We start from the raw sequence: 20,008 nt of genomic DNA, 5'->3' as shown, positions 1-20,008 counted from the left end.
ATGGGGAGTGAGGGGCAGTAGTGCCGAAGATGGGCTGCCTGTGGGCTGGGGATACACAGGTCTAAAAGGATGCAGGGACACACACACACAAATATGGAGAAGAGCATCTTCTTTAGAGTAAGTTTATTGTATTTTTCTGTCAGCTCAGGGAGGCAGGGGTGGGGAGTGGGCAGGAATACTAAGCAAGCAATGGAGTGTTCTTGAAAGAGGAAAGCTGGAAAGCAAGGGAAAGGGCATAGGGACTGAGGGAGATGGTGAGAAGGGAATGGGAAGAGAGGCAGAGGAGGCTAGGGAGTCTGAGGGAAATGGATCAAGAAGATAGGAAGCATGCTCACAACCTCAATGTTCCTGTCCTGCCTGAATGGTCTGGTAGAGGGATGAAGGAGGGTGCAGAGCAGGGGGACTGAGGCCCAGCACTATCACCCTTCACAGGAGGTCCTCCCAGAGGGTTCACTCTCAGGCCAGTGCCCTGCCCTCGACTCCTGGCAGAGCTCACTTTCCAGAGGTTCTGCACAGGGTGAGTGGAGAGTCCCTGGGTACTCTCTCCCACAGGGCCTGTGCTCTGATTAGGCGAGCTGAAGGCTGTGTCCTGTGGCAACAGGATTCTGCCACCAGCAGGTGATGAAGGAATGATTTCAGGCAGGGAGGCCCTCCTACATGTTCCTGAACTCTCGGAGGCAGGCCCTGTGGTGGTGGTGTGCTCCATTAAATCCTAAGGTACATACTGAGCATCTGTGACTAGCCAAGCTGAAGAGATCTGTGTCGTGTTTGTTCCTGTATTCGAGAAACAGCAGTAGAATTAGGAGTCAAGAGGCTGGGGCCAGTCCTGCTTCCAGCATTTACCAGCTGTGTGAATCTGACTTGGTGTATAAACTGAGTGTGCTGCTTGGGAGATAAAGAATTGTGTCTGTGTACAAGTATGTGCTGTGTGCATGGGTGTGTGGCAGAATGGAATGGTGGAGGTTGGCAGTCAAGAGTCTTTATATCTGGATCTGTCCTTGACAGTGTGATCTTGGACTAACTAGTCCCTGCCCTCTCTGGTTCCCGGGTTCCCTCCTGTAACGTGACAGTCCTGTGCTTCATGCTTCAGATACCCAGCCTGGCCAGTCCTGCATGCTCCCCTGGGATCCAAGTGGGCAGCGAGGGAAAGAATTGAGAAGAAATATTTGAAGAAGGGTTAGAGTTTGACTGAAAAGGGAATGGGGAAGCAGTGGTATGAGTAAGCCTCTGGAAAAGGAAACCCAATGGCTAACTGTGGACAAGGAGAGCAGGAGATGCCAGAGGCGCTGGGATCTGCTACATTCATCTGGTCCACAGGTCCAGGAGCCCATCAGGAGATGCAGACAAGACAGCTGGGGAGGCTGCGAGTAGGAAGCTCCCCCTGGCCAAGTGCCTCAAATGAGACTAGTTTTCTGGTACCGGCTGGAGGAACAAAGAATAAGAGGAGCAAGTCTATTCCTGCCCACCTCCTCTGAGTTCGAGGATCTCCATGCCTCCGGGACCCCAATCTTCTCTTCTAGTTCAGTGATGGCCTCTGGGCCACAGCTGCGGTGCCACATCCAGAAATATCCCAGGCCAGCTGCCTTCCACCTCCACCCTCTACCTTCTGCATACTTCCTAGCTCCTCAGCCATCCCTTTGCACCCCTCTCTCCCCTTCACCACCTCCCTTAGCCCCCACCTTCTCGCTTCCACCCCTCCTCCTCCCTCCTCATCCCCTACCCTTCCCTGTCTTCTTTCTCCCTTCTGCCTTCCTCCTACCTCTCCCGTTTGTACCCCTCCCCTTCCCTCTCTGCCCAGTTCCTTACTGCGGGCACTGGCAGGTCTTCTTCTCACTGAGGAGTCTTTTGATCTGAGACATCCGCTCTGCCTGGCGCTGTCCAGGAAGAAGGAGGGAGTTGTGAGGGTCCCAGGCCTCCAGAAAAGAGGTGCCCCTTGGAGAGGGGAGTGGGGAAAGCTGGGAGAGAAGCAGATACTGTGGCTGAGGCCATCTGTCCCAGAGTTAACTCTCTGCTCCTTCCTGCCTCTCCCACTGTGGGATCTGGGACAGAGCCCAGTCTGCAGTAAGGATACTCGGTGGTAGGCAGGGAGAAACAGAGCAGAAGCAAGTCACATAGACAGGATACCCTCACATAGGAGGAGTGATAGGGGGTCTGGGGAGGTTCACTCACCCTGCGGTGCCGGCACTTGACACAGCAGAAGATGCAGATCCCAGTGAAAATCAGAAAGCCCAGGATCCCCCCCAGCACAATGACCAGGAGCTTTGGCCAGGCCTGGGTGAAACCTGCAGACAGAACTGCAAGGGGTGAGGTAGGGGGAGAGAGAGAGAGTGAGAAAGGTGTTCAGCTCATTGTCCTCCATCAGGGCACAGAGCACTCCGAAGGGCCCGAGAAAGGCCTCACTGCCCAGCTAGCTACTCTTGGGTCTGACTCTTGGGCTGGGAGAGCAAGGCAGGGTACACTGGGCTCTCATAGGCCACCAGGGCTGGAGGGGAAAGGCTGGGGAAGGGGTTTTAAGCTTTCGAGACCACAGGGCACTCTGGGGAGCTGGGAGCAGAGGGCCAGTATGTGTGCCCTAAGTGCACACATGTGTGAGTGTGCTTGCGGCTGGGTTTGAAAGGGAGCAAGGAGAGGGACTCTGGGTCAGGTGGGCCCCCTTCCAGTCTGTAGACCTTACGGGGGTGGGAACTCGTAGGACTGTAGGTGGGCACCTAGAGCCCAGGACCACACCCTACCTCACTTCATCCCCTTGTGTCTAGGTATTATACACATAACCCATCCATCTCAGGGAAATTGGGAGGCTGGGACTCTGGGTGGTCTCTGTCAACCCAGGAAGGTCCCACAGCTGAGGAAGCAGGAGTTAAGCCTCACTCACCTTCAGTCTTGGATTCCAGCAGGACTTTGTCCTTGTCACTCAATAGACACTGCCATGTCCCTGCCTCAGGGTCCGGCATCTCCACTAGCTTCTTCTGATTTGAGACCTTCGCAGTCTGGTTCTCCAGCTTCAAGCTCAGTATCAGCTTGGGGGAACTGGGTCCCAGCACCTCACAGGTCAAATGGTTCTGGGACTTAGTCACTGCAGAGGGACAAGAACCTGAGGCTAGGTGCCTGGACCTCTGGGTTCCCAGCACCTCCATGCTCTAAAGCAGGGCCCCCAACCCCAGTACCAGTCTGTGACCTGTTAGGAACTGGGCTCAACAGGAGGTGAGCGGCTGGCCAGTGAGCGAAACTTCATCTGTATTTGCAGCCACTCCCCAGCACTAACATCACTGCCTCAGTTCTATCTCAGATCATCAGGCATTAGATTCTCATAGGAGCACCAGTTCCTGGTGCCAAAAAGGTTGGGGATTCAGTAGAACAATAAAATGACACTTCGCATGATGCTCCTCTTTTAATCTCTCAGAGCACATTTTCATGCAGTTCTAATAGAGAAAACACAGCTTCTGAAGTCTGTCTTGGATTCGAATCCAACCCCACTGCTTAATATCTGTATGTCCCTGAGCAAGTTACTTAGCAAACCGAGCTCCAGACAATTATTAAATGTATGAAACTTGTAAAGCTCTTGAATGGGGCTTGGTATGTAGGAAGCACCAAGTGTTAGCCATTATTACTTGTGGAGTTGTTATGATGATTAAGGAATAGAGAAGTAAAGACCTCAGTGTGGAGCCTGACATTATTACCATCACTATCATACTCAGAGATTTTGTTTTCCTCATTAGGAGAAAGGAGACCCTCCGAGGTAGAGGGCTTAGCCAGGGTCATAGAAGGTCGGACAGAGGCAGATCTAGAACCCTGGTTCTCAGCGCATTGCCCTTTGGGGATTCTCCGTGAATTGCACCCTAGGCTGGCTCATAAATGTCAGGGAAGGACAAAGGGATTCCAGTTTCAGTTCAAAATCAGCCCCTAAACCAGTGGGCTTTTTCCATCAGCTCCATCAGGCAACCAGGGCCTGCCCTGCCTTGGATGGAGCCCTGGGCATGGACCCTCCACCTCCCGCCCCCGCCCTCCCCTTCTCAGCCCAGCTCCTCACTTCTCATCACCACAAGGTTCACTTCCTGATGCAACTGCCCCTTTCTGAGAAACAGGGTCAGGTTTCCAGAGCCAGCATCCTGAGGCGAGGCCTGGAGCAGGCTGAAGAGGAGAGGGAGCGACTCTTTCATCTTGAGCTTGCAGTTTTGGTGAACCTTCTTCACAGATACTTTCTTGTTATCCAAGGAGAATGTGATCCAGGACTGAAGGGAGGCAGTCCCCTCCGGCTGCCACCTCAGCTCACCTTTCAGGTTTTCATCTTCAAAGGTAAGTGGGAAGGAGAGCTCCACCTTCTCCCCCTCTTTTGCATAGACTGTGTTGGAGACCTTCTGGATAGCTAGAGGTGGGAAGGGAGAAAACCTGGGTCAGAAGGAGACAGAACGATGCATGTGTACAGGAGTGGGGTAGGCGTGTGGTGGGGGCAGCAAAGAGATGAAAGAGGACCAGGTGCGTCCAAACACCTAGGTTGCCATTTCAGGCCCTTAAACTCCCATCTACTTCTCTAATCTTCTTTCTTGTCTCTCCACGTCAGCATAGTCCCACAGCAGTGCCCCCTCCCCCTGGAAGCCCTCATAGAACAGCCCAGGTACAGTGGGGACTCTCCCTCAGGATCCCTGGATCTCAGAGGGTATTTGGCCTGCACTACTTAGGTGCATAATTTATCACCTTTCACAAGATAAGAGCAAATACATAGGGCTTATTATGTACCAGGCACTGTTCTAAGTGTGTTATTCATATTACTTCTCACCATAACATTGCAAGGTAGGTACTATCTCCATGATCATCATCTCCATTTACAAATGCAGAAACCAAGGGACAGAGAGATTCAGTAACTTGCCCAAGGTCACAGGGTTAAGTCAGAGCCAGGATTTAAATCCGGAGTCCATGCATTGGTCCACCACACTATCCTACCTTGTGTCACATAAGTACCTGGAGGACAGGATCTGGGGTAGGACCTGCATTCTGGGCTTCGGTTTCCCTAACAGTGCCTATCTCAGGATTCTGAAGGCGCAATGTAGATTTCCTCAGGGCTGGCTTTCCAGTATTAGTGTCTCCAAGTAAACAGATGTGCCAGCTTGCGGGGAATGGGCAGCTGAGGCAACAAGGAAAATAGATGCCCTTGACACTGCTCCTTGGGGGCCTCCTCCAGGGGGTCTCTGGGGCTCCTCACATCCTTACACTCCGTGTCCCTTCTTTCCTCAGTGTCCATCACCCCGATGAAGAGAGGGCCCAGTGTTTCCCTCAGCCTTGGGGGCAGCCTCGCCCTAGCCTCCCTCTGTCCCTTACCACCAGGAGCAGAGCAGTGAGAGCAGAGGCATGGTCTGTCAGCCAGGGAGGCAGGGGGCAGTCTGCAGGGGGGAGTTTGTAGGGGAGAGGGCCCCTCTTACCCAGCACCAAGATGTTTATGCTGAGCACCAGTGTCTTCTTGCTGTAGGAGACGATGCATTCCCACGTACCACTCTCCTGCCACCCTAGCTGGGACAGTGAGAGGCTCTTGTCCCCATTATACTTTTTATTCCCTGGACCTTTCCATACTATTGAAGGGTTGCTACCAGGTGGGCTCTCCAAGGTCAGGGTCAGTCTCTCCCCAGGCATCAGGTGGATGCTGCCACCGCGGATGTCCAAATCAGCATTCACTGTGGAGGGAGCAGGCCACCTGTGTCACACACACTATCCTCAAGGAGAAAGGAAGAAGCCAGGAAACCAAGAGTGTCTCTTCATTACCCCTGTCCCAGCATTTCTCTTCCCGCCAACACCCAGCTGCCCACCCCAGACCCAGAAAGGGCTTCCCTCTCCCTCCTCCTCCCCACCTTCTCTCCCCCTTCTCTCTCTCTTGTCTCTTCTCCTCCTTCCTATAGCTCCTGCCCTTCTCTTTAGTCGACTCTAAGTCTCTTCTTCTCCCCCTTCCTCCAAGGCCTGAGGAGGGTTTAAGGAGATGTGGTGGCCAGTGTCATCTGGCTCTGGGCTGTTGAAGCACCGTCATCTCAGGCCCTGGTTCAGGTGCAGGGACGGGATTTGGGGGAGAGACGACACCTGCCATACTCACATCTGAACACCAGCAATTCCACCTCTTTTGTCTTGTCCTCCACTTCACAGATGTAAATCCCTGAGTCTTTCATGTCAAGATTCTTGATGACCAGAGGAAAGGATCCTTGGTCCCATAGGATTTTCTTTGATTCAACACGTGTTTTCAGCCAGGAGGTACCTGGTAGTAAAAGCCATATGGAGGAGGTCGAGGTACCCTGGGGACATGGCACCCCTGGTGAAGGCAGTGCCCACAATTCTTCTGACCTAAGTTGCTGATTTCCTGCAGAATCTGCCCTCATCCTAGTGAGAGAACCCCAGACTAGCGAGTAGATCCCTAGCCAGGACACTGTCTCATTAATCCAAAATAAAGTAACATCGTCTTTAGAGGACACCAACTCCTACATGCCAAATACTTTATATGCATTATCTCAAATAATCTTCACAACAATGTCAAGAAATAGGTACTCTTTTGCTTATTTTGCAGATAAGGAAACTGAAGCTCAGAGAGATTAGGTAGTTGCCCAAACTCAATTACACAACGTCGTCAGGAACTTAAACCAGCATAATTTCTTTGGGAGGTAATTTGTAATATCTACCAGAGTTACAAATGCACATACAAAATTAAATGTCCACCAAGAAATGATAGATTAAACAAATTATAGTTCACCCATTCCGTGGAATGCTATGAAAGAGCGAGGAAGCTCTTTATATGCTGAGATGGAATAACATCTAAGAAACACCATTAACTGAATAAAACAAGATATTAACCAGCCTGCCATTTGTTTAAAAAGGAGAGGGAAATTTATCTGTGGATCGATGGATCAATCTATTGTCTGACTTGTATATGAACAAATATTTTTAGAAGTTTAAGAAAATGGTAACTTTGGAGAGAAGAAGTGAAAACCCTGGAGCCAGGTGTGGGAGGGGAGCCTTTCACTTATATACCCTTTCGACCTTTAGAATTTTGCCTCTAGTATGTAGTGGAGCAGGGTTAAAATTCAGTCCTGTTAGGTACGCTATGCAGTATTGTTTCTGGAAAGTTCCTCAGGCACAGACATGCGGTCTACTCCAGTCTCCTCTTTTAGTATCTAGCAACTATCAGCAAGAAAAAGTCCTCTTTGGCTTACCATTTTCTGCATGCAGTGGCAGCTCCAAAATTCTTGCAAAGGAGGGCTTTAGAAGCTAAATTTACTTACGAAATACAGTTTCTTACTTAGAATTGCACATTTGCAGGGCCAGGGAGAAAGCGGCTGAGATAAAGCCCCTACTCTCAAACCTCTCCATACACCTCTGCCCTATTTGAGCAGTCATAGGCCCTCTCCCTATTTTGGCCTTGGTCAGAGAGACTGGATGTCATGTTGCTCATGCATTCTCCCTTCTCTCCTCTTCCAAACTTCACAGTCCCCTTCCCCACTGACCAGGCTCATCCTCTCCAGGAGACCTTTCCAGAGAACCCGTAGCCCTGGGTGCATAGGACCCCAGCTTCCCCTCCAGCACTCACCCCAACACCCCTTTCAGTTGCCCTTTCAGTCTTTCCTACCCTACTTCCTCTTTCCCCTGGATCTACACATTGGTTTAGTTCTCCAGTTTTTCTGAAATCTTCTACATTTCTTTCACAATTCACCAAACTTCTTGAAAGAGTAACCTCTTCTAGTTCTAACTCCTTTTCACCTCTTTTGATTTCTCTTCCATATCTAAGTACCATTCCCTTTTCTCCATCTTGGACTCTTGTTCTGACATCTACATTTAGGTGTCACCCCAGATTCTGTCTTGGATCCTTTTCCCCATTTCTATGGACATTCTAAATTCTGCTGCATCTACAAATGCCCAACAAATATATGAAAAGATGCTTAACATCGCTAACTATTAGGGAAATGCAAATCAAAACCACAATGAGATACCACCTCACACCTGTCAGAATAGCTATAATCAACAGGACAAGTAATAAATGTTGGAGAGGATGCAGAGAAAAAGGAACCCTCATACGCTGCTGGTGGGACTGCAAATTGGTCCAGCCACTGTGGAAAACAGTATGGAGGTTCCTCAAAAAAACTCAGAATTGATCTACCATATGATCCAGCAATCCCTCTACTGGGTATTTGCCACAAAGACTTGAAAACTCATGTCCGAAAAGATATTTGCACACCGACGTTCATAGCAGCATTATTCATGGTGGCCCGGACATGGAAGCAACTGAAATGTCCTACGATAGAGGATTGGCTAAAGAAGCTGTGGTACATATGTACAATGGAATATTACTCAGTCATAAGACGAGATGAAACAATGCCATTTACAACAACATGAATGGACCTTGAGATAATCATGCTAAGTGAAATAAAGCAGACAGAAAAAGTTGAAAATCACTTATATGTGGAATATAAACTCAAAAGCAACAAATGAACAGGACAAACAAACAGAGACTCATGGACGTGGACAATAGACTGGTGGTTACCAGACAGGGGGAAGGGGGAGAGGGGAGGTAGATGGGATAAAGGGGGTCAAATATGTTGTGACAGAAAGAAATCTAACTATAGGAGGTAAACATACAGTGTAAATATATATATGCCTTACTGTTAAAGTGTGCAGCTAAAACGTACTGGATTTCATTAACCAATATCACCATTAAACAAACAAACAAACAAACAAACAAATAAATAAATTTCTACTGCATCCCCTGTCAGCTTTGCAGATGACTCCCAAATTGATTTTCCCAGCCCCAACCTCTGTTCTCAATTCTGGGCCCACATTTCCTGAGTCCCAAGGGGTAACTTTATCAGATTATCCTGCCATCACTTAAAACTCAGCTGGTCTAAAATGATATGCATCACCCCTTCCCTAAAATAATTTTTCCTCCTTGCTTTCTTTTCCTCTTCTGGGTGCCATCATGGCCAGCTCATGCAGGCCGTCCCCATAGTCTGCAAAAGCGATTGCAGGATAGTGTGAAAGGTCTAAGAATGTGGGCGAGTCTGGGATGAATTCATGGAAGAGACTAGTGTTGAACCAAGACTTGCAAGAAATATAGGTAGTGGACTAGAGGAGAGGGGAACAAGGAGGACATCCAGGAAGTGGGGGAAACTCCAGTGGGCAACCACCTCAAAGCAGTGAGGAAAGTACCTGAGTATGGAGCTTTCTGGCTGGGAAGGTGTCGGAAGTGATGCTGAGGGGCGAATGTCTGGCAGAAGCTTCTAGGCTTAGTCTAATGGACTAGGGAGTAACAAGTGCAACACATTGCTTTGGAGGTCAGTACGAAAGTAGGTGGGAGAGAATTCAACGCACGAGAGACTAGCAGCAGAGAGAACTGCCAGGAAGATTCTGCTGTAATCCAGATGAGAAGGTATGCAGCCTTGGTGCATGATGGTGGCATTCCATGGGAACAGAGAAGATGAAACAGAACAACATTCCAAAGGAAGGAATGGCCATAGTTGGTGATGGACAGGAAACCAGGGATGGAATTAGAGAAAAAAATTTGACACTGGTTCAGATATTGGGGCAATCAGGAGGGTGATACTGCCTTTGTCAGAGATCAGGAAGTTGGGAAGAGGAGCTGTTCTGGAGGAAACCCAGATCATAGAAACAGAACAAAAGCACTGACACAAAAGACTTGAGAATTTTTAGAAAGAAGCACATTGTTTCAGTCTCACGAGTGATCAAAGAAATGCAAATTAAAATAACAATTATATGTTTTTCAACTATCGAATGAGCAAAGAAAAGAAAAAGAAAAAATTTAAATAATATTATTGCTGGCAAGGGTGCTAGTGAGAGGGGTACACAGTGACATTTACTAGACTTACTGTAAATGAAGAGAACTTTTCTGGAAGCAATCTTACAGTATATACCAACTGTTTTTAAAAGTTCATACCCTTAATTTCATTTCTAGAGCTTTATCTTTAAAACAATAATTTAAAAATGCAAACTAAAACTTAGGTACAAAAGTAATAATTATAGTGTTATTAATAGGGTACAACATCAGACGAAAGGATAATGGCCTTATATTAGAGTACATAAATTTGATGGAATATTAGGTTGGCACCAAAAAAGATATTTACAAACAATTTCTAATGAAATGGAAAATATTCATAACATACATTTTAAAAGTTACATTAAAGTAATCTTTACTTTTTAGGTTAGTTATTTGAACTACAAAAATTATATAGGCTGAACACTTCCCTTTTCCCTTCCTCATCCTTCTAATACTACTGTAAACAGCTCAGTATAGATTACTCCATGCTTTTTCCTTTGTTCATGCAAACATGTATTCACACATGTGGTATTTTTAGATTAAAATAGGATTATATTACATGTATAGCTTACTCTTTTCACCTAACAAAATATGCTTGATAGCCTTCTGTGTGTGTGTGTATATATATATATATATATATATATATATATAGACTTCTCTCTATATATATGGACTTCTTCATTCTTTTTATTTGTTTTGAAATTATGAAAGCTAATCTTTTTATTCTGGTGACTTCTTAAATCGAACTTTCTTTATTTTGAGATAATGTAAGAAATAGTAATACAGAGATCTCAATTGCCCTTTACCCCGGTCACCCCAAGGGTAACAGCTTGCAAAACTATAGTGCAATATCACGACCAGGATATTGACACTGATGCAATCAAGATGCAGACCATTTCCAGCACCATAAGGATGTGCCAAGTTCTAGCCACACACCCTTCCCTCCAGATGCCCTCCTCACCTTAACTCCTGGCAATCACTAATCTGTTCTCCAGTTCCATAATTTGTCATTTTGAGAATGTTACATAAATGGAATTACACAGTAAGTTCCTTTTGGGGATTGGCTTTTTTTTTTTTACTCAGCGGAATTCTCTGGAGACTCATCCAGGTTGTTGTATGTAACTATAATTCATTCCTTTTCACTACTGAAAAGTATTCCATGGTGTGGATATAACCATTCACTCATTGAAGGACATCTGGGTTGATTCTAGCTATTGGCTATTTAAAAAAAAAAAGCTGCTATAAGCAATTGTATATAGATTTCTGTATGAACATAAATTTTTATTTCTCTGGGATAAATTCCTAAGGAGTGCAGTTGCTGGGTTGTGGCATGTTTAGTTTTTTTAAAAAAGTACCAAACTATTTTCCAGAGTGGCTGTACTATTTACACTCCTACCAACAATGTAAGAGTAAACCAGGTTCTCTACATCCTCACCAGCATTTGGTGTTATCATTTTGGAGGGGGGTGCTGTTTTAATAGGTGTATAGTGATATCTCATTATGGTTTTAATTTGCATTTCCTTAATGAGTACTAATGTTGAACATGTTTTCATGTGCTTATTTGTCATCTCTACATACTCTTTAGTGAAATATCTGTTTATGTCTTTTGCCCATTTTCTAATCGTATTGTTTGTTTAGGGGTTTTTTTTTTTTTTTTTTTTGGTATTGAGAGTTGTTTACACATTCTAGACACTAGACCTTTATTGGATATGTAGTTTGCATGTATATTCTCACATTTTATAAATTGTCTTTTCCTCTTCTTGGTACTTTTTTTGCAAAACAAAAGTTTTTAATTTTGATGAGGACCAATTTGTCCATTTTTCTCTTATGGATTATGCTTTTGGTGTCAAGTCTAAAAACTCTTTGCCTAGTCTGGATCCTGAACATTTTCAACTATGCATTATAATTTTATATTCTACATTTAAGTTCATAGTTCATTTTGAGTTAATTTTAAAATAAGGTGTGAGACTTAGATCAAGGGTTTGTTGTCATTTTTAACCTATGGGTATACAACTATTCTAGCAACGGTTATTGAAAAAGTCTACTTTTTCTCCATTGAATTGCTTTTGCACTTTTGTAAAAAGAAAAGAATTCATCTGGGCATACTTATGTGAGTCTATTTCTGAGTTCTCTGTTTTGTTCCATTGATCTATCTGTCCCTCCACCGAGACCCACACAGTCTTGATAACTCTAGCTATGTGATGTGTTGAAAGCAGATAGACAGATTTCTCCTACTTTCTTCTTTTTTCCACAACTGTTTTCACTCTGTGGTTCCTTTGGCTTTCCATATAAGTTTTAGAACAACCTTGTCTATATCTACAAAAAATCTTGCTAGGACTTTGATAGGAATTGTGTTAAACGTCTATATTAATTTGGGGAGAATTGATATCTTTATAATGTTGAGTTTTCCAATCCATGAACATGGTCTCTCCATATTTAGATCTTCTTTGACTTCTTTCATTAACACTGTGTAGTTTTTGGCATACAAATCCTGTTCATGTTTTTAGATTTACTTAAGTAATTCTCTCTCTCTCTTTTTTTTTTTTTACCAATTATAAATGGCATTGTATTTTTAATTTTTAATTTCTCGATGTACATGTTTATTGCTCATATATACTACATTTTTGTATGTTTATCTTATATTCTGTAATTTTGTTGAGCTCACTTGTTAGTTCCAAAAGTTTTTTAATATATTCCTTGGGATTTTCTATATAAATAATCATGCCATCTGCAAATAGGAACAGTTTTAGTTCTTCCTTTCTAATCGGTAGTCCTTTTATTTCCTTTTCTTGCCTTATTACACTGGCTAGGGATCACAGGATAATGTTGAATAAGAATAGTAAGAACAGACATCTTCTTCTTGTTTCTGATCGTAGCGGAAAAGTATTCAGTCTTTTGCCATTAAGTAGAATACTACTTGTAGCTTTTTAAATACGCTTTAAATAAATTTCATTCAGTTCAATGTTTTTTAAAATTTCTCTTGAGATTTCTTTGAGCCATGGAAAACTTAAAAGTTGTTGAATTTCCAAATATTTGGAGATTTTTTGTGTTATAGTTATGCTATTGGTTCTAATTTGAGTCCATGTGGTCAGAAGACACATTCTATATTATTTCAATTCTTCAAATTTATTGAGGTTTGTTTTATGGCTCAAGATATGGTCTGTCTTGGTATGAGTTCTGTGGACATTTGAAAGAAATGTCTATTCTGCCATTGTTGAGCGCGGTATTCTAAATGTCGATTAGGTCCTATTGGTTGGTGGTATTTTTGAGTTCCCCTATATCCTTGCTGAGTTTCTATGTAGTTGTTCTGTCAATTGTTGGAAGAGGAGTGTATCAATGTGGTTTTGTCTATTTCTTCTTTTAGATCTACCAGTTTTTCCTTTACATATTTTGCAGATCTGTCATTTGGTACATACACATTTAGGATTACTGTCTTCTTGAGGGAATGACATTTTCATCTTATATATTGTCATTCCCTGTCTCTGGTAGTTTTCTTTGCTATGATATTGACTTTATCTGTCACTCAAATTGCTGCCTCATAGGTAAGGTGTCATTTTTCTCTGGTTGTTTTGAGGATTTTGTTCTTTGTCTTCAGTTTACAGAAGTTTAATTATGTTGTGTCTTGATGTGGATTTCTTTAGGTTTATCCTACTTAAGGTTTGCTTGGCTTCTTGAATCTATAGGTTAATGTCTTTTATCAAATTTCAGAAATTTTTTGCCATTATTTTTTTAAGAGTTTTTTCCAATCCTATTTTCTTTCTCTGGGACTCCACTGACACAAATATTGGATCTTTCATTGCAGTCCCACAGGTCCCTATGGCTTTGCTCATTTTTTTCAAGTCTATGTTCTTTCTTTTGTTCAGATTGTAAAATTTCTCTTGTTTCATCTTTCAGTTCACCGAGTCTTTCCTCTGTCCTCTCTATTTGCTGTTGGGTCCATCTACTTATCTTTATATTTTGGTTATTGTATTTTTCAGTTCTAAAACTTCCATCTGGTTCTTTTTTATTATATCTTCTATTTCTTTGCTGAGGCTTTCTAGTTTTCATTTGTTTCAAGCATGTTCGTAATTGCTTGCCGAAGGATGTTTTTAAAATCATGACTAATTTTAAATTTTGTCAGAGAATTCTACCATTTCTTTCATCTCATCGTGAGCATCTATTGATTTTTTTTCACCCAGTTTGAGATTTTCCAGGTTCTTGGTATCATGAGTGATTTTTGATTGGAACCTGGACATTTGAGTGTTACGAGATTCTGGATCTTATTTAAACTTTCTGTTTTAACTGGCTTTCTTTGACACCACTCTGTCAAGGGAAGGGGCAATGCCACCTTATCACTACCAGGTAGTAGAAATCTAGATTTCCTTCTTGTCTTCCATTGCCATGAGAGGAGGGTGATCCTCATTACTGCTGGGCAGAAGTGGAAGCTCCAGCTACTTATTTGGTCTCCATAGACCCTGCTGTGGTGATGTTGAAAGTCCTGACCCTCCATTAGGCTTCCTCTGACACTACCCCAGCAAGAAGTGGTGCCTCATGACTGCTGAGTGGGGTCTGGATGTTCAGGCTCCTCATGTGATCTCCAATGACATTGCAAGGGTTGAAGATTCTTGTCCTCGGCTGGTGTAGATGAACATCACAACTCTCTACTTTGCAACCCTTGACACAATCCCAGTGGGTGTTGGATGCCTCATTATAGCCTCAGGAGGATAATGCTGGAATGGGTGGGGGTAGGGCCACAGTTTTTGCCTCTGGTATTTGACTAGAGTTATCATCTAAAAGTGTTTTGTCTTGATATGTTGCTCCTTTCCTGGTCTTTTGGCTAAAGAAAAAGGGTCTTTTTGAAGCTTATTTTTGTCTGTGCCCATTGGTATTTCCAGGATGCCAACTTCTTCAGCTCCAAGACTGGGATAAATGAAGCAACAAAAAAACTCTCCACCATGTTCTTCAGGTCCTGAGGTCCCTATCATTCTGCCCACTTCTCTATACCTTTAAAAGTCTTCTTAAGTCAGTTGTATACATAAGTTCAGGGTTTTCAATTGTGCTTAGTGAGAAGAAAAGCACAAAGTATGTTATTATGGACTGAATTGTGCCCCTCCAAAATTTAAATGTTGAAACCTTAACTCTCAATGTGATGATATTTGAAGATGGGGTCTTTGGTAATTAGGTTTAGGTGAGGTCATGAGGGTGGGACCCTCATGATGGGATTAGTGCCCATATAAGAAGAGACACCAGAGAGCTTGTTTTCTCTCTCTCTCCATCACGTGAGGATACAGCAATAAAGTAACATCTGCAGGCCAGGAAGAGAGTCTTTTCCAGAACCTAACCAGCTGGCACCCTGATCTTGGACTTTCAGCCTCTGGAACTATGGGAAAATAAATTTATGTTTTTTGAGTCACCCAGTCTGTGGTATTTTGTTATAGCAGCCCAAGCAGACTAATGCACACATCTACTTCATTTTCCTGAAAGCTCTCATTTTTTTTTTAATTGGATCATTTTATTGTACAAACACAGTGGAATTTGTGTGCATACACACTGTGCTGAAGTGCTTCCCTTTTAAAAGATGTAAATGAGTGTACTTGGATTAACTCTGGGCACAGGGGTCAAAACTATCAGCTGCCTCATAAATAAATATGCCCCCATGTCTTTTAAGCCTGCAGTTATATTTTTGGGAAAAAGATGTGATTTATGACATTTATCAAGCTCATTAGAAATGAGTCATTTTATAATAATATTCTATTAGATTTACATATATACATGAAAGCCCTCATTCTTTTTATTACCTGCATAATAATTTTATTACCTGCATCAAGAGTTGACCTACAGTTCAACTCTTTCCTCACTGATCAGTATTCTGATTGAATTTTACTCTTTCATATTAAAGATAATGCTTATAATAACATCCTTGCATAGATATCACAAAATAGTCACAATTTTATTTCTGTCAAATGAATTTTCCAGATAAGCTATTACTAGGCAAAAAGGTTTTAGAATTTTGTGTTTATTGCCAGATTACTTTTAAAAATTAGACTAATAATTGATCATTTCATCATGATATCATGTTCTAAGGGAGTAGAATAAAGGTATATACAGTATATCATCTACGTAAATAATACATATTTTTCACACTAAACAAAGATTGGAAAGAAATAAATCAAATGTTGACAGAGGATCTCTGAGTGATAGACATATGCATGCATTTGATTTTCTTCCTTATTCTTTTTTGCATGTGCAAATGTTTTGTAATGAGCGTGTAATACTTCTAAAATCTGAAGAAAAAACGGTAACATCGATCAAATTTTGTAGAAAGGAAGTAACATACTGGAAGGTGCAAATTAATAGGCAGTCAAATCTTATTAAGCAGATGTCATTTCAGCAACATTCATATAACAAAAAGATATCTAAAGATCAATCTGACCTGGCCCACCAATTTCACTTCTCCAAATTTATCCTACAAAGATATTTACATATGTGTCCAAAGATACAAGATTTGATTCACTGCAGAATTGTTTGCAATAAACTGTCAGCAATAAACTGAAAATGGCCTAAATGTCCAACAGTATGGGATTAGTCAAATAAATTGTGGTATAATTATACAAAATAACCATACAGTCACTGAAAATAAATGAGGTAGATATATATCCCTATATAGAGATTCATGTACATATGAATATAAAGTAATCTTCAAAATATCTGTCTAATTAAAAAAAAAACAACAAGGTTAGAACCAGGTGTATTGCTATGATAGGCTCACCACTTGAATGTCTCTTTTGTTATTCATTATCTTATATTCCCAACATCTAGAATATTATCTAGCAATTGGAGAGAGAGGATGTATAGATAATTTAAGAGAAGAGGAGACTATATACATATGGGCTTCCACATGCATAGTTCATCTCTTGGAAACATAGAAACTGATTAAAACAGTTGCCTCTGGGGAAGAGAACTGGGCATCAGGAGGATGGAAATTTATTGTCACCATATATCTTTTCCACAGCTTAAAATTTTTACCATGTACCTGTATTATTTTTTAAGTTATTTTAACTTTAAAATTAATTTAAAAATAAGAAAATAAAAATAAATTAATAAAAACAAATTTCCAGCTGAAAGTAGACTTATTTCAGGCAATTTAGCAGAATAAAATTCTAGGACTGGAAAACCCCTTGCAGAGTTCGTGGGAGTTGTAGTCCTGGGCTCTGCCCAAGGGTGTGAATTACATAATGGGCACCACAAACTCTGACACCGGGGATGTTCAATCTACAATGCTTTTCTCCCCGGACGGGGAGTCGGGCCACCCTACCTCTCATCAAGAATGTTGATGCCGGAAAGGAGTTCGAAGATCTCAGAACCATGATCCCAGAATATTTCCAGCTGAAGTTCATGTTCTTCTTCTGGGAAGCCTGGCAGGGCAGCTCTGCTTCGTCTCCTGCCTTACCCAGCACCACTTCTTTTCCTTGAGTGATGGCTGGGAGAAGCGCTAGGTGGAAAGGAAGAAGGTCAAGCCTCAAGCCAGCAGCTGCCCCACCTCTACCCAGTCCCCCAACCTTGCTTTTCCCAATCAGCCCTTCCTGCCAGGCCATCTGCATCCAAACCCCAATTCTGAGCACTCACCCAGTTGCAGCAGCAGGAGCAAGTGCCTGAAAGAGGATCCCAGGTTCATTGTGGCCTTGCTGAGGCAGGCAGATCCTGGGCCTTCCCCTGCAGACAGGGCGGGGCCTGAGGGAGATACTAATCATTAGGCAGTATTTTAGGGGCCTGGGGCACTCAGGGGTGATATACAATCTTTCCCTTCAAGACCTTACAGCCAAGCCAGGGACCTGGATGTGCATACCTTTAAGCAGAGAATGCCACACAATGCTATACCCAGGCCGGGGTGGGATCTCTACCAGCCGGCATCAGAAAAGGATCGACAGAGAAGGTGGCAGATTGGTAGGGACCAGGGAGCCAAACCAGGTCATGAAGGTCTTTGAATGCCATGCTGGGATGCTGGGACCTGACCCTGGGCCCTGGGAAGCCAGCAAAGAACTTTATGTAGAGAAAGATGTGATTAGATTTTCAAAATGGCTCTCCTGAGCTGCTATGTGAAAGATGAGTGGGAGGAGGCCACGCACGGAAGACAGGATTATAACAATCCTGACAGAGAAGATGAGGCCTGAACTCAGACAGCGGTGATGAGAATGTGAGAAGATTGACTAGAGGGACAATTCTGAGGTGAAATTCCCAGGGCTCGAGGCCTGATAGAGTGTGAAGAGCAAGGGAGAAAGAGCAGAGGATAATGCCCTGCTCTCTAGCAGATTAACCCTATAAGGCCTCTGAGTGGGACAACCATAAAATGCTGTTTCAGCGTTTAGATGAAGGAGCAGGAGCAATGTCAGTGGAGATCACATGAGGAGCCTGAACATCCAGACCCCACCTAGCAGTCATGAGGCACCACTTCTTGCTGGGGTGGTGTCATCCTGAGCTTGGAAGACTGTCATTAGCTGGGCTGAAGGGGCTACAGAAAAGTTCTGAATAAACCCTGATGAACGAGCAGCATTAGATTAGAGCAGTGATTCTCAAAGTATGATTCCAGATGGGCAGCAGCATCACTTGGGAGCTTGTTAAAAATGAAAATTCTCAGGCTCTACCCAAGACCTACTGAATCAGAATCCGGGGTTAGGTCTAGCAGTCTGTGTTTTCATAAACCCTTAGGTGACTGATGCATGCTCAGGTTTGAAAGCCATTGAGTTAGATGGAAAGGAAGAGGATGAGCATCCTGCCCTGTGGTGTGCAGAGGTGTTGGGGCTGTGCAAAGAGGGTTGAGAGTCAAGAGAGGGCTCATGTGGGGAAGTGGTGAGAGATGATGTGGGTCCTGACTGTAAATCTTGACGGACAGGCTAGGGAGCTACGACTTTGTTCTGTAAGTGACCAGGAGCCACTGCTGATGTTTGAGCAGAGATGTGACCTGGTCTATGAAGAGCATTAGGAAGTTTGACATGATAAGTAGGGACCAGATGATATGGAGGGAATAGAGACTAGAGGAAGGCCACCAGATAGTACCTCAAAGGCAGGCAGGAGCAGGGCTCAGATGTCTTGGAACTCCAGGCCCAGACTGTAAGTAAGCCTCAGAGAGGTGAATGCCTTAGGAGGGGTGTGAGCCTGGACGTGGTCCAGACCTTGGCAAGATGACAGCCTGCATCCAGACTTATTTTTCTCTCACTCAAGCCTGGTCTTTCTTTTTCCTAGAAGTCACCTCTGCTATTTAGCTCTCCACCAACTGACCCACCCTGAACTCCCGCAGCACCCTGTGGACACCCTCTTGCGCAAGTCCCACTTTCTATCTTATGAGGTAGTGAATTGGGTTTCCACCTCTCCTCCACCAGCTTGATCTCCACTAAGATGGAGATAATGGCCCAGCCAGCTCTGCCGGCACCGTAGGTCAGGTGACAGCTGGAGCACAGAGAAGAGGTTCAAGATGTGTTTGCTTAACTTAAACCAAATTGAAGTTTGGAATAGAAGAAGGAAAATCACTGATTTCTTCTTTCCGCACTCAACATATTAATTCTGTTACTAAAATGGGTCATTTAAGTGCGTGTACACTCCTAACCCTGGCCTGGATCAAGCCAAGTCATTCAAATCATGCTGCCTATTCTTGGGCACCTCGCCGCCCTCCACCTCCACTCTACTTCATGCCCATTTCCTCTCTGCTCTGCCCTCTACAAAGAGTCTAACACTAAAGACTGCGCAGCTCAGGCTCCCTTGCTCTCCAGCTACTAGCTGGGGGTTGACCAATAAAAAGCACCCACAAGAGATGAGAGGGCCAGGGAGAGAGGTTAGGGTATTTTTCCTGAGCCTCTCCCTGCTCTGGGCATATTTTCTGCAAATGGCTGTATTCCCTCCCTGTCCCCTTCCTCTCCCCTGCTGACTACAGCTCCTATCTGGTAGCCCCTTATCCACAGTTCAAACTCTCCGCGAGTTCCAGGAACACCATTTTGGTCCTTGACCCTTCAAGATCCTGCCTGCAATTGCTAGTGTCCATGTGCCTCAAGGTGCTGGTTGGTTCCCTGTCCATATCTCTCTCTGTGAATAAGCCCCTCTCTTGAACCATCTGAGACAGACTGTTTCCTATTGGGCACTGATCCATGATCGGATGTAGTACTCAGATAGGTGTTGGGGCTTTGGTCCTCCTGATGAGGTTTGGGGGAAGATTGAAAAAAAAAAAAAGGAATTAATCAGGACTTA

At 43.8% G+C, this 20,008-nt stretch overlaps 1 protein-coding gene across 1 annotated transcript in view; it reads right to left on the bottom strand.

Moving 5' to 3' along the window:
* Positions 1-92: 92 nt before the first annotated feature.
* The window catches only part of CD4 (CD4 molecule), a 24,000-nt gene continuing 4,084 nt past the window's right edge, over positions 93-20,008 (bottom strand). The window contains exons 3-11 of the mRNA XM_039874200.1: positions 17,399-17,503; positions 17,088-17,264; positions 6,074-6,232; positions 5,415-5,663; positions 4,028-4,363; positions 2,873-3,073; positions 2,170-2,294; positions 1,807-1,874; positions 93-1,422 (exon numbers count right to left, since the gene is read on the bottom strand). Of these exons, the coding sequence (XP_039730134.1) occupies positions 1,395-1,422; positions 1,807-1,874; positions 2,170-2,294; positions 2,873-3,073; positions 4,028-4,363; positions 5,415-5,663; positions 6,074-6,232; positions 17,088-17,264; positions 17,399-17,447 (1,392 nt within the window). The 5' untranslated portion in view covers positions 17,448-17,503 and the 3' untranslated portion in view covers positions 93-1,394. The remainder of the gene's footprint in view (positions 1,423-1,806; positions 1,875-2,169; positions 2,295-2,872; positions 3,074-4,027; positions 4,364-5,414; positions 5,664-6,073; positions 6,233-17,087; positions 17,265-17,398; positions 17,504-20,008) is intronic.

This window comes from Pteropus medius, unplaced genomic scaffold (assembly GCF_902729225.1).
Source record: "Pteropus medius unplaced genomic scaffold, Ma_sr-lr_union100, whole genome shotgun sequence".
NCBI lineage: Eukaryota > Metazoa > Chordata > Mammalia > Chiroptera > Pteropodidae > Pteropus > Pteropus medius.
Note: the sequence above shows the minus strand (reverse complement) of the source record. Positions and strands in the feature narration are given on the sequence as shown.